The 13680-nt window shown below is 46.1% G+C and overlaps 1 protein-coding gene across 1 annotated transcript; it reads left to right on the plus strand.

Moving 5' to 3' along the window:
* Positions 1–9264: 9264 nt before the first annotated feature.
* LOC115330040 lies at positions 9265–10626 on the plus strand. Its single transcript, XM_042289944.1, has one exon. It carries the CDS (start codon positions 9271–9273, stop codon positions 10624–10626), a length of 1356 nt encoding a protein of 451 aa, XP_042145878.1. The 5' UTR covers positions 9265–9270.
* The last annotated feature ends 3054 nt before the right edge of the window (positions 10627–13680 follow it).

The following is a 13680-nucleotide window of genomic DNA, read 5'->3' on the forward strand; positions in this document are numbered from 1 at the left end:
CGCACTCTGAGTAGTGACATTAAGCAATACAAGCGTGACGTTTTGCATTGCTTAATATCACAACTCAGACTGCGTTTTTTGGTCTAAACATATGTTTCGGCGTCGTCATTCGCTGAGCTGCCTCCGTGAGTTGCCGTGATTGGCTCTCCGAGTGCTGTGCGGGAAAGTATACGCACAGACTTTTTTTAGAGTGTACCGGATGAAGCTGTAATGCCCCCTATCGCCTCATATTACAGCCTCTGACGTATCGCTTTCAATGTTACCACTGGATCCCATCAACCTCTCGGACCAAATTTTAAACCAATAATTTCGCGAGAAAAAAAAATATGGTGACTCGTAATTTGTGTTGTTTGTTTAGTTGTGCTATTAAAGGGAAGCTGAAGCGGTTTTAAATATGAGAAAAAACACCTGAACCTAGTTAACGAGACCTCACCCATCACGAATATCGTATTCGTTTGGTCATTTTCTGCGCGGATTAACCGGAACAGCGCTTTCAAAGTAGCGCCGAAGCCACGCCTCTCCGAAGCAGAGGGAAAGGGGAGAGAGGAAGAAGTCCGTCAGCCGGCGTCACAAAAGGACCGGCTGGGGGACCCCGCCGCGGATGGCCGCGCTTTCCTCGTAGCTGCTAGTGTCTTTTCGAGCCGTCGTCGTTCTGCCGCTGCATAGCGCTTGCTTTTATCCCTTGAGTGGTCATGCTATTGGCGACGTGCGCGACCGAAAGCGTCGCTGTGGTCGGCCTTCCACGATTGGCCCAAAAGCTGACTATGACGTCGGAAAGGGTATACCATCGACGGAAATAAGAGGAATGAAAGAACTTTCATTTCGACGGTGTTAGCAGTGTTGCTTTGAGAGCGCAATGATTTCAGGCTTCCACCATGCTATTTACAAACACCATCGAACTTGTTGTTCGCAAGGTAATGACGTCACAAGGGGGAACCATAGGAGGGCGCCACCAAAACATCTCGCCGCTAATTGACTCAATCGCCTGACGTGTTGATTGTTTTCTTGTTTGTTCACGGCTTTGCGGAATTCTCGTGGCACCGAACCAAGTGACTCGTGCTGTGTTGCACGATGCCGTACTCCTTTGTAGCCGCCAACTTTCACAAACAGCGCTCGTCGCAATTGTTCTTCCCGCTTACTGTCTTTTCCACTTCGTCACCGAGATTTTAAAGGGATGGGTGGGTTTGAGCAAGTACACCGTTTTTTGTTCGAAATGTGTTTCGGACGGCGCATTTGAAAACTATGTACGTATGGGTTTGGGTCTGAAGAAGGCTCGCCTGAATCCGACGCTCTGCCGACCATCTTTGAAAGTACAAAGGCAATTCAGCGCATTAAAAGTCACAAGCCAAGAGGAAACGTAACTGGCTAGGAATTGTAGGTCGACTGTTCTAGAAAAAAACTATTACGTTATTAGAATTCTGCAGTGTGCTAGAAAAGACGCGATCATTTAGCCGAATAGCGGGTTTCTATTCGCTCTCTTGTGTTAACCGCCTTATATTAGTGTTTAGTGTTGGTTTCTTATATTGTTGAAGTGACCATATTTTCCAGACCGACTTCGGTCCGGGAAATCTGGGAAACAAAAGACAACAATCTTGGGTAGCCCAAGAGTATTTTCTTTTGCTTTTAATCTTCTCGGCTACCCAGTCACTTGGGAGAGGAGGGCTTGCTCTAATAAGTAGTCATGCAATTCATAATGCGACTTTCACGGTGCAATTTGTTTTAGCATAAACGTTTTTTTTTTTACAGTTGCTGACATTATTTGAGGTTACATAATTTTTAAACGTAAACCTAAATTGTGTTAAATTTTCCTTCCAAAGGTTCATATTCTCTTCAGGAGAGCCTTGTGGAAATACAAAGCATGTGACCTTCTGTTCTGAATTGAGTTCTTTTTTTACAAGTTACGCAGTGTTTTCCGTATAAAGTTTGTGTAATGCAACAATTCTTTGTGCAGTAGAAATGCGATCGGACGATGATAATGCCTGGTGGCGGTGTGATGCAGTCAACAAATCTTGGTAAAAGTATGCGAATGTAGAGGCCAAGGAAGCTTTAACGAATTCGACATAAAATTAAGGGGTGCGGGCACACATCTCCGCTTTAGTTTGCGGCAAACAAACTAAATGCAACAGAGGGTACTGCTATGACAAGGATGGACCTTTTGCGCAGTTATACGCATAGTGCCCAAGGACATGGCGTTGGCAGAACGGCGACCCAATCTTATCACCCGTCTCATCTCAGGGGAAGCTCTCCCGTCGCCCGAAGCCTTTGAAACCACTTCAGCCTTGATGAACAATGGAGTCTGCTCACGCGTCCAGCAGCTGGCAAGCACGAAGGCCGATGTGTGCAGAATTGCTGTCCTCTGACGACCGTTTTGGGAAGGGTCACGCTAATCCGGTTTGAGGCGTCCCGTCAATAGCACTCCGTTTATTGTCAACGTTTTAGGTTACAATAAGTAGCGGTCAGTACGTTCCTGAAGGTACAAAGCCGGCCATGTCGCTCGCGTCCGCGCAAGCGGTTCCTCGTCTCTGTGTTTATTACTGGGGGGGGTCATTTTTCTACTTCGCCAAAGGCAGAAACGCGTACTATGTCACGTCGAGGGTCGTCTGGACACATTCCTCTTTCGGATCCACCGAAAGATTTCGAAAAATCAGAAGCCAAACCCGATTTACAAGAGCAGAAGACCCGGCGCCCGGCTACTTCCGCAAGCGACGGAGCAAACGAGAATCGAGATGGTCCTTTTATGACGTAGTGGCGCGTCACGCGTGGCTAGCCAATGGCGTGCCGCTGCGGCGATCGCTTCTGATTTCTTCGCTTTTTTTCGCGTTTAGGGATTATTTTGGGTCAAATGGTTGTGATATTTGGACTCAGCAGGCACAAACGCGTTAGAATCAACCATTAACTCATTTTTTTCGAAAAGCTCTTCAGCTTCCCTTTAATGTGTCGAACCGATCTTCAGACAAATCAGTGACTATCAAAGTTTCGCCTAAAATATACCCGTTACAGAACTTGTTTAAGGCTTTTATATATATAAAAAAAAGAAGAATGTCTGTGTCCTGTCAGGAGACAGGAAGGCAATGGCGCTAACTCCACAGGATCCTGCGAGCTTAGGTAAGGCAATGCCGCTACTTTCTCAAGATCGAATGACCTTAGCTCGGAGAGCAGCTAATTAAAGTGGTGGATGTCCCGGCTTATCCAAGTACCGCCATAGTGTCGCGGGTGCTGCTATTGGATGCCGGCGACCCGTCGCCATTTTTGGCTTATGGCGCATCCCACATCCAGACGCGCACGCTCCTATTGGTCTGCTGTGGCTGCCGGTGACGCGCCGCCACGACAAACTAAATTGGTGGCGACGCTCCTCCATTTTTTGCTCAAGTGCGTCCTAGCATCCACCAGCTTGACGGTACTTGTTTATGAAATCCATCCAGCGCTTTACAGCTAACCAGACCCAGAGCCGCATACAGAGAGAGTTTGGTCAATCGGAGGAGCGGGCAGAGCCAGGGCGTGCACCAGACGCGGAAAGAGGGCTTGACATGTTTCTCGGGCAACCAGAAGCCGAAAGCAATCCCTTAGCTGTGGTAGCGAGAAACAGTTTTGATGAGTGATCAAGAGATAAATGTAGTAACTTTTTAGGGTTGATAATATAGTTCGTTTCGATTACGATCATGCAAGAAGATGTAAGAAACGAACGTGCCCCTCGAGCTTTGTTTTTCTCAAACGGAGTCTGACCGCTCGACCGGCGGATTCCCGACCATCGGCGCCTGGCGTACGGCTTCCGTCAATCGCTCTGCTAGTCGCGCACGGTTTTTTATATCTTCTATATCTTTATATATATCTTCCACGATGATTCTGCGTGACCGTGATTAAAATATCGCGTGCACCCTATTTTCAGTCACCAAGACTTACTCCGACGTACTTATTAATTTCGTTTCTCGCCACCACCGCCAGGGTTATTATTCGCGGCTTCCGGCTGGCCACATTCGAATTTCTGAAGACGCCCTGGAACACGCCCAGCCCGGTTTCGGCCAATGGCGCCTCCTCATTTGCCTCCAATACTTCCCAATGAATGGCCAAACTCTCTTTATAAACGGCTCTGTCCAGTCCCATAGAGCAGACTTCAGTAATTTCACGTGATGGCGATGCTGCGAATAAACTAAATCATAATCATCGTAACCACTTACACCATCTTCAGCACTAGTAATGAAACTAGTTTTGATATTGGTGATTTAATCGTAATCGCCATTACCGTTCTTTTACACTGCCACTGACGACGAAGGCGTCGGCCACGCGTTATTGCGAAAAGTCGGTCGCCCTGAACCGACATCTAACGAGTGCCGTTTCGGTCTTGGACCAGGGCACGCCCGGCCGTGAGAATTGCCCATTAATCGGTTTAAAAAGTCATTAGGGTATTAGAAGTGGACTTGGCCCTTTCCTAAATGGAAAAAAAGAAAAGAGAAAATTAGAGCGATGGCGACCGGTGACATTTCCTTAAAACCCTCGACAAAGGCGAGATTGGGGCCCAAAATGGCCTCGTAGAAAGCAAAAAAAGAAAAGCGCCGAGAACCCCCAGAATTACGGCCACGATTGTTCGCCTGAGCTACGCGCCGCGACCGCGCGTACTCTAAATGGAAACTAGGACTTTTGCTTTCAACCTAATGTCCTCTGCCGACATTTTAAAGCAGGGAGGACGAAAGAGAAGAGAAAGAAAAGGACAACGACACTAAACTGGCTTTTACTGCCGGCCCAGTCACGAAATTCGGCGCCGCTATAAACTCCGCTCACCGCTAGGCGGACAGTGCGCTGGAAGCTACGTAATCATCGGGCCAATCATACGCCTCTATTTCATCATCTGGCCCTGCTCTCTGCGCGTGGGTATTAGCGGCGAGATGTTTCGGTGGCGCCCTCCATGGTTCCCCCTTGTGACGTCATTGCCTTGCGAACAACAAGTTCGATGGTGTTTGTAAATAGCATGGTGGAAGCCTGAAATCATTGCGCTCTCAAAGCATCACTGCCAACACCGTCGAAATTAAAGTTCTTTCATTCCTCTTATTTCCGTCGATGGTATACTCTTTCCGACGTCATTGTCAGCTTTTGGGCCAATCGTGGAAGGCCGACCACAGCGACGCTTTCGGTCGCGCACGTCGCCAATAGAGTAGACCAACTAGAGCGATAAACTGGCAGCTGAAAGTGACCCCCACCCGGCCGCCGCCATGTTGCACATACCTGACCACTAGACACTTGATCTTGTAGTTTTACGTCTTAGATTTTAACGAAGTACCGCGCAAAGATTATTTGCCTACTAATGTTTAATAACAGCACCGACGAGATAAGTTAGTGTTCGTTGGTTATAAATCCCAAATGTGCTTTTACGACAAAAACACTTATCTCTGGGGCTAACAGTATGGAAAAATACTGTTAGCAATACAAATCTCGACTCAGTTTTGCGTAAAAGCCGCAGGATTTGGTACGGCCACGTGTCTAGTGGTCAAAATTGTACAACATGACGGCAGCCAGAAAGAAAGGGGGGGGAGTCACTTTTGTTTGGTGAAACGGGATACCATGTTTATCGCTCTAGGCCCCTCCACCTCGTTGAGACCAACGCGCTGTTGAGAAACAACCCCGCATTTGCCCACATTGTGTTTGTGTGTATGTTTATACAGATTAAAGTTAAGTCTGCCTCAACGGGTGACTTACCTCTCAGCTGTAGATTATCAACTTAGCCAGTGCACCTGAACTGCTAGTCTGGGGTCTTTAACGCGCCTCACGCAGTAGTGATACACGGCCGAGTAGTGATACACGACCGCACGCCGGTGCGATGCTCATCCAGATCGAAACGGGCAGAGGTTGGGATTGAAGGGATCCCCATGGATTCTGCATCGCGAGCTTTCGCTGCACGTGCTCCAAGCTGGTGTGCCCACTCGGTCACCGATCCCCCTCGTTTGTCCACACCAGGTGTGGTGGGCACTGCGCGTGCGCAGGAACCAGTTTAGGGTGAGGGGCAGGGAATGCGCACGTGCCGTGCCGAGAGCAGCGCCGCTCCAGCAGCGTAACGTCAGCGCCGCGCGTCGGTGTATCTTTAATTTTATTTCTTTCAGGTTATCCCGCAGCGCCGGAGGCATTATTTGGAGAAAGAGGGTGGTTACAATAGCGTAAAATATAATCACTTGATGTTGGCACGCATAAAATAGAGCAAAAAGAAACAATAAGCGCTACGCAAGCCGTGTCAATTCATCGCATAGTAAAAACAAACATACTCAACTTGTCTGTTGGTTGAAGTCACCGCACCAAGAAAAAAGCTATGCAGTGGCATAGCCTCCTCTAGGGTGCCTCAATGTCCTTCTGTTTAGTGTGATGCCACCCTTTGTAGTAGCCGATGCCGACAGCACGCGCTCACGGGTAAAATACAAAGAAATCGACGAAAGCAAAATGTCGCCGTAGTACAGTCAGCGCCGCGAGCGCGTGCAGGGACACGTTCTTTCACGCGCCTCTGAACAAAAAATAAAAATAAAAGTGTGAGAAAATGGCCAGATGTCTCCACCCTAAGCATAGCGCACATGAAGGCACCCTAGCCTCCTCTATAGTGACAAAGCCTGGCAGATCGCCACGAGACACGGCCGCCGAAAGTCAAAAGATAGAGTGGCAGACAACGGATGAGAGGAGAACCACGTAACGGGCGCCCCGCTGCGGCGAGACGCCGAAACACACTTCTCCCGAGTGATGGAATGTCCGCTCGTGTTCTTCGCTTCCTCGGGCTACCGCTTCTTTCTCATCGAGTTTGAAAACGATGTTTCGGGTCCTCGACACTGCAAAAGCTATGCGCTGAATACCAGCTTCCCCCGAGAAATGCTCTCTGCTACCAGATGCTCGCGCTCCAAATCTGCGACCGGGCACTCTATGGCTCCGTCGTCGATCTGCCTGGCTTTGTTAGTATAGAGGAGGCTATGGCAGTGGGTAATGGGCCGAAGAAGCACATTTCAATGCGAAACAATGTCGCCGATATTACTGCACCAAAATATGTGTCTTTGTTGAAAAAAGAAAGACACATAACATTTGCGTAAAAACTATTTCTTTATTGGGGACAGCCTGCCCATCTGTTGCGCTCCAGTCTCTCGTAGAAGAGACCTTTGCCAAGAGCGTGATCACGTGGCGTAAGAGGGACGTGCGATTGGTTCAACGAGCACGCAGCTGCCACCGCACTGCCAGCTTAGGGTCGGACGGAGCGTACCGCGACGCAGGATCACGTGACTTGTACCTCCGCCCGAGCTTCGAAGTCGGGGCCGCCCATTAAAATACCGGAGCCGCTTTAATGGCCGATCATCTTTTAACTGCGGGAGCAGGCGGACCCAACGACCCTGCGTGCTGCAGGTGGAATTCCCCGGCTCGTAAAGGTGAGACGGCAGTGCGTGGTATGCGAGCAAACCTGGGGAGGGGGGAACCGTCGTGCTCCGGACGACGCGAGAGGAAGGGGCCGTGCGTGTCGCGTGCGCAGCTCGTCAAGCGTCCGTCGCGATTTCATAGTAGTGCTAATCGTAATAGTGTATAGTGGTAATAGCAGTAATAATACAAAGAGGAGAAATTGTAGTAAAAATACGAATCGTGGCAAAGGTTGTTAGACTTGGCTTGCATTGAGGTCACATGAGCCGTCATGGCTCCGGACCATGCTCCGGTGCCCGCGTGCGTTCCGCAACGTACATTTGGCACCATGGAATTTCTTCTTCTCGGCAAGCCTAGAAGAACGAATTCGATGGCGGAAAATGTGCGCTGCCGAAGGTGCGTGCACAAGGATGGTACACGGAGCAATGGCGGCTGGTACAGTGCCATATGACGTCACGTGCAAGGCAGTGGTTGTAGTAGTATTACTAATGGTAGTTATAGAAGTGACACTACATACTAATAGTTGCTGTACATACTAATAGTCGTTAGGGGTGGACGGAGTGTACCGCGACGAGGAATCACGTCAGTAATATCAGTAACCATAGTAATATTGCTAATTGTTTTTAGATTTTATAGTACCTTACAATCGTAGAATATTTTTATTTGGCGTTAATTAATAATATACGATAGTAATAGTACTAATAGCCATACGAGCTGATTAGTTGTAGATGTATTACTTTTTTTATATATGGAATTTCTCGTGAAAGCTATTTCTGAAACTCTTAAAAGCAGCATGCCGTCTGATATGTGAGACTTGCGGTCGTGTAATCACTACCGCGCGATACGTTACGTTGAAAGTGCCGTGAAACGATATTTTCTAGGAATGTTGCTCACTTTGCACAAGCGCACTGGCACTAGTGGGACCCAACTATAAAAGCACACAAGGCCGCGTACCGGGAAATTTGTTTGTTTGCCGTCCCGCAACGGTCTCCAAAAGCCGTTACGATACCCGGAACTGTACAACAGAGAGTTTTCGTAGACCGCGTTGCCCCCTCCGCTAAGCTTTCCGCAACGAAGAAGTTGCTACTGCGCCTGCGCGCCGATAGCCTTGACTGTGGAGTTCCCGTATCGTAGCAGGTTGCGGAGGGCCTTGCGGGACGGCGAAAACGATCTACGAAAACTCCCTAATCAAGGCCATGGGCACGCAAGCTCAGTAGCGGCTTCGTTGCGGAGGGCTTTGGCGGAGGGGGAAACGCGGTCTACGTAAACTCCCTAATAGCAGATATTTTCCTTTGGTCTCGTCTTCGGAAAACCTAAGGACGAAGTTGTCGGGATCGCAATGTTGGTATTGCCAAAGATGCGATCCGCCGCGGTTACGATCTTTAAATACGGTTTATACAGTGGCAGAGCCTCCTATATACTGACAAAACCTGGCAGATCGCCACGAGAAGCGGCCGCCAAAATGGATGAGGTGGAGCGGCAGACAACGGATGAGAGGAGAGCCACGTGACTGGCGCCCCGCTGCGGCGAGGCGCCGAAACACATTTCTCCCGAGCAAACAAGTGTGTTTCGGGTCCTCGCCGCTGCAAAAGCTGTGCGCTGACGCCCAGACTCCCCGAGAAATGGCTCTCTGATGCTCTGTGCTACCAGATCCTCGCGCTCCAAATCTGCGACCGGGCACTCTATGGCTCCGTCGTCCAACTGCCAGGCTTTGTGAGTATAGAGGAGGCTATGCCAATGGATACGAGCACCGCGTGAGTATTCAATTCGGGCTCGTAACATTCAATGCCTCGACATCCGTTCGGGTCGTGGCTCGTGCCCATATCCGCTGCGACCACGGGAAACTCGGCGCGTGCCCTATCCCTTGCCAAGAGAGGGCTCGGCACTCACCCGACGGCCAGCATGGCTAAATTTCCGCAACTACTTCTGCAGGTGATGCCGATACTATTGGAAACGCCATCCAACACGCCATTCACGGTACCCGAGGACAGCATCGGACAACAACAAGTCATCATCCGCCCCCATTGGCTGGATTTTCATCGTGGGCGCGAAACGTCATCCACCACGCCACTACAAAAGCAAGGACCAGACCCGGCCAACATCAGAGGGCTCGGCACTCACCCGACGGCCAGCATGGCTAAATTTCCGCAACTACTTCTGCAGGTGATGCCGATACTATTGGAAACGCCATCCAACACGCCATTCACGGTACCCGAGGACAGCATCGGACAACAACAAGTCATCATCCGCCCCCATTGGCTGGATTTTCATCGTGGGCGCGAAACGTCATCCACCACGCCACTACAAAAGCAAGGACCAGACCCGGCCAACATCAGAGGGCTCGGCACTCACCCGACGGCCAGCATGGCTAAATTTCCGCAACTACTTCTGCAGGTTGGTTTACAATACAAGCAGCACAGTTATAAAAATAGCTACAAATTTGTGGTGATAGTGCCGTGCCCTCAAAAGTGTTTTGCCATTTTGTGTGATTGCTGGCGTCGGTTAATGTTGTTGCTGCTTTCTGGGGACGTTGAATCGAACCCAGGACCATTAACAATAGAACAGAAGTTAGAAAAGATTTTGGAAAATCAGGGCCAGATGAGTAAGGATCTTCAAGAAGTTAAAAGTGGTCAAGCAAATCTTAGGCAAGAAATGCATAATATTCACGGAAAAATTAATAAACTGGAAAATGCAATGTCAAATATTCAGAGCGAAATGGTGGAAGTTGATAGTCTAAAGGAAGTCGTTGCAAACCTAGAACAGACAGTCAAACAGCAAAGTGAAAAGCTAATTGACCTAGAAAATAGAGGAAGACGAAATAATCTACTTATATTTGGCTTACCCGAAAAACACAACGAAAGCACTGAGGAACTGAAGCGAACCGTAACGAAAGATGTCTTCCTGGAGACTCTCGGCATCACAGTAACTTCGATTGAGCGAATTCACAGACTTGGACGTAAGCGCGAGGAAACGAATAGACCGGTAATCATAAAGTTCTTCGACTACAACGAGATAGAGGAAATATTTAAAAACTGTAGAAAACTAAAAGGAACTAAGCTCAGTATCAGTAGTGACTACGCAAAAGAAACAGTGCAAGTAAGAAAACTATTATGGGGAAGCGCGGCATCGAACAGAGCAAAGGGCGATAAGGTATCACTTGTACATGACAAGCTGAAGATTAATGGTGAAACATTTGTGTGGGATGTTAATCTAAACCAGCGACGTCGTGTTCAACCCAGTGGGGCAGCCTACAACTGACGCGATGCAAGGGCGGCTGAAAACGATCCACCTGAATTGAGAGTTATTAGCCTAAACGCCCGAAGTGTGGTTAATAAAATTGAAGCTCTAGAAATTTTGTTTCTTGCCCACAGTCCCCATGTGGTAGCTATTACAGAAACATGGCTAAACTCCAATATAGAAAGCGATTGCATTGTTCCCCCCAATTATAAATTAGTTAGGTGTGATAGAACTACCAGAGGCGGGGGTGTGGCTATTTGTTTGAGAAATGACATTGATTGTGTGGTGCTTGAATGCGACTGTGATGAAACTGTTTGGTGCCGAATTTCTTATTACAGTCGAACGTTCCTTTTCGGAGTGGTTTATAGAACGCCAAACGCACCAGTAGATTTTTTGGAGGGCTTGAATGAGTTTTTGTGCAAATATGTAAATGATACTACCAAGGTAATCATGACTGGAGATTTTAATTTGCCCCATGTAAATTGGGCTCTTTTGACAGCTGGTGGCATTGATATCCTTAACGGAGAAAAAATAATTGACATAACGTTTAATCACAACCTTACCCAAATAGTCAAGGAATACACTAGAATCACCGACCAGTCTCAGTCAACATTAGACCTTGTCTTTATTACAGAAAACATATCGGATTACGAGATTTCAATTGTAGAAGGAATTTCAGACCATAAAATGATATTGTTTACGATTCCACTACCACGACAGGGTCATTGCAGGGTTGCTAGACCCCTAATTGTTAAAGACTTTACTCGCGCAGACGATACAAGTATTATAGATTACTTAGAGACATCCTTAGAAACATTAGACCTACTAAGCATTACAAGTACAGTAGATGATCTGTGGAATTTTTTTAAAACTACTACTTCCTTTTGCATTAATTCCTTTGTTCCCAATAAAACTAAAAAGACATATCGCACAAATCCCTGGATAACGCGTGAAATTATCCACCTAAAACGTCAAATCAAAAGGCACAGAAAAGGTTTTAAAGAACATATAAATGCTCTAAAAATTAAATTAAAAACATCACTCAAACAAGCCAAAGAGAGATTCTTTTCAGTGACTCTTCACAACTTTATAAAAACTGCCCCTCAGAAATTCTGGCGTTTCTTAAGAGGAAAGAGGGAAATGATCGAGCAGATTGTTGAAAACGATGTGGTCATTACTGACAGTGCAGAAATGGCAGATCGGTTTAACGTGTTTTTCCAATCAGTCTTTTCAGCCCACGACGTACAAAATCTCGATGAGGCCTTTCATTCTGATATTGAAACGAGTACGCCAGAAATAGAGATAAGCCAGTCCGGAATATTTGCTAAGCTATTGTCACTGGATACAAAAAAATCAACAGGCCCGGATAAAATACCGAATGAATTCTTAAAGCGATATGCAGAGTGGCTATCTTTTTATTTAAAAATTATCTTCGACAAATCATTACAAACGGAGTCACTCCCGCAAGATTGGCTATCCGCACGTGTCGTCCCTGTGTTTAAAGGAGGAAGCCGCTTTACGATAGAAAACTACCGGCCTATTTCATTGACCAGCGTTTGCTGTAAAGTGATGGAGCACGTCATTTCAAAATATATATTTACTTTTTTAGAGGAGCGAAAGACGTTATACTCTCATCAGCATGGCTTTCGTAATGGTTTGTCAACCGTAACGCAGCTTGTTGAAACGTTTCATGATTTTTCTTTATCTGTAAATAATAAGGAACAGATCGATGTAATTTGTATAGACTTTTCAAAAGCATTCGACCGCATACCTCACAAAAAATTATTATTCAAATTAAAAAAGATAGGGTTGTGTGATAAAATCGTTAACTGGATAGAAGCATACCTGTCAAATCGGAGTCAAAAAGTTGAGATAAATGGAAACATATCACCACCTCTATCTGTAACCTCAGGAGTCCCGCAGGGCTCAGTCTTAGGTCCATTATTGTTTTTGATATATATAAATGATATAGCTACGCATATTGCAGAACCAGTAAAACTAAAACTTTTTGCAGATGATTGCCTTCTTTACTCTGTCATAAACAATACTAATGATCAATTAGCTCTTAATAGGAACCTGGAAAATCTAAGGCAATGGTGTGAGGACTGGCAAATGCAAATAAATTTTCGTAAGTCGACATATATCCATATAACGAACAAAAAAAGCGTTTTGAAATTTTGTTATAATATAGGCAATGTTAATTTGAGTGTTGTAAACAGTTTTAAATACCTTGGTGTGGTGATCTCACACAATTTGCAATGGCGCACCCATATAGATAATGTCTACTCCTCTGCCTATCGAAGTTTGTGCTTTCTTAAACGAAAGTTAAAACATGCAACTAGTAATGCCAAAATCACAGCTTATAAGGCAATGATCCGTCCTATTTTAGAGTACGCCAGCATTGTATGGAGTCCAAACAAAAAAGTAGACATCAATAGACTAGAAAAAATTCAAAGGCAGGCTGCACGTTTCATTCTTAATAAATACAAACGAACAGACTCTGTGACTGAAATGCTTAGCCAGTGTGGACTTCAATCATTAGAAACTAGACGGAGAATAGCGCGGCTAAAGTTCTTATTTGCGTTGTATAACAATCACTTAAACATTGAACCTGAACTATATTTAAATGAAACACATAAACGATCGCGCAGATTAAATAACAATAAAACAATCCAACCGTATAATAGTAGGATAGACGTTTTTAAATATTCATTCTTTGTGCAAACAATTGAAGACTGGAACCAACTTCCAGATTATGTCATTAATTCTGCAAATATGTCCCAATTCGAGTCTTCTTTAGAAAATATATTTACCCAGCAATAAATAAGAAGGGCGTTTTTCCTTTTTTTCTATTTCACTTCTTTTTACAAAGTGTGGCGATATGGTTCACGTTGTCTTCAATTAAAAATTGTATAACAGTCTTCTATTACGTACATATGTATAGAGTTCAAATTTTTGATATGACTATATATATTGTTGTTACCTCTCCTGTAATAGCCTTCAAGTGAAGGCTGACAGTATTCTCAAAAAAAAAAAAAAAAAAAAAAAAAAGAAAATCCTGCGCGTGTTGCGCGC

This window comes from Ixodes scapularis, unplaced genomic scaffold, assembly GCF_016920785.2.
Source record: "Ixodes scapularis isolate PalLabHiFi unplaced genomic scaffold, ASM1692078v2 PGA_scaffold13__105_contigs__length_92229423, whole genome shotgun sequence".
Taxonomy (NCBI): domain Eukaryota; kingdom Metazoa; phylum Arthropoda; class Arachnida; order Ixodida; family Ixodidae; genus Ixodes; species Ixodes scapularis.

What these genes read in the sequence shown, in the direction of transcription:
- LOC115330040 (XM_042289944.1), top strand. Translation starts at nt 9,271, where the DNA reads ATGGCTAAATTTCCGCAACTACTTCTGCAGGTGATGCCGATACTATTG.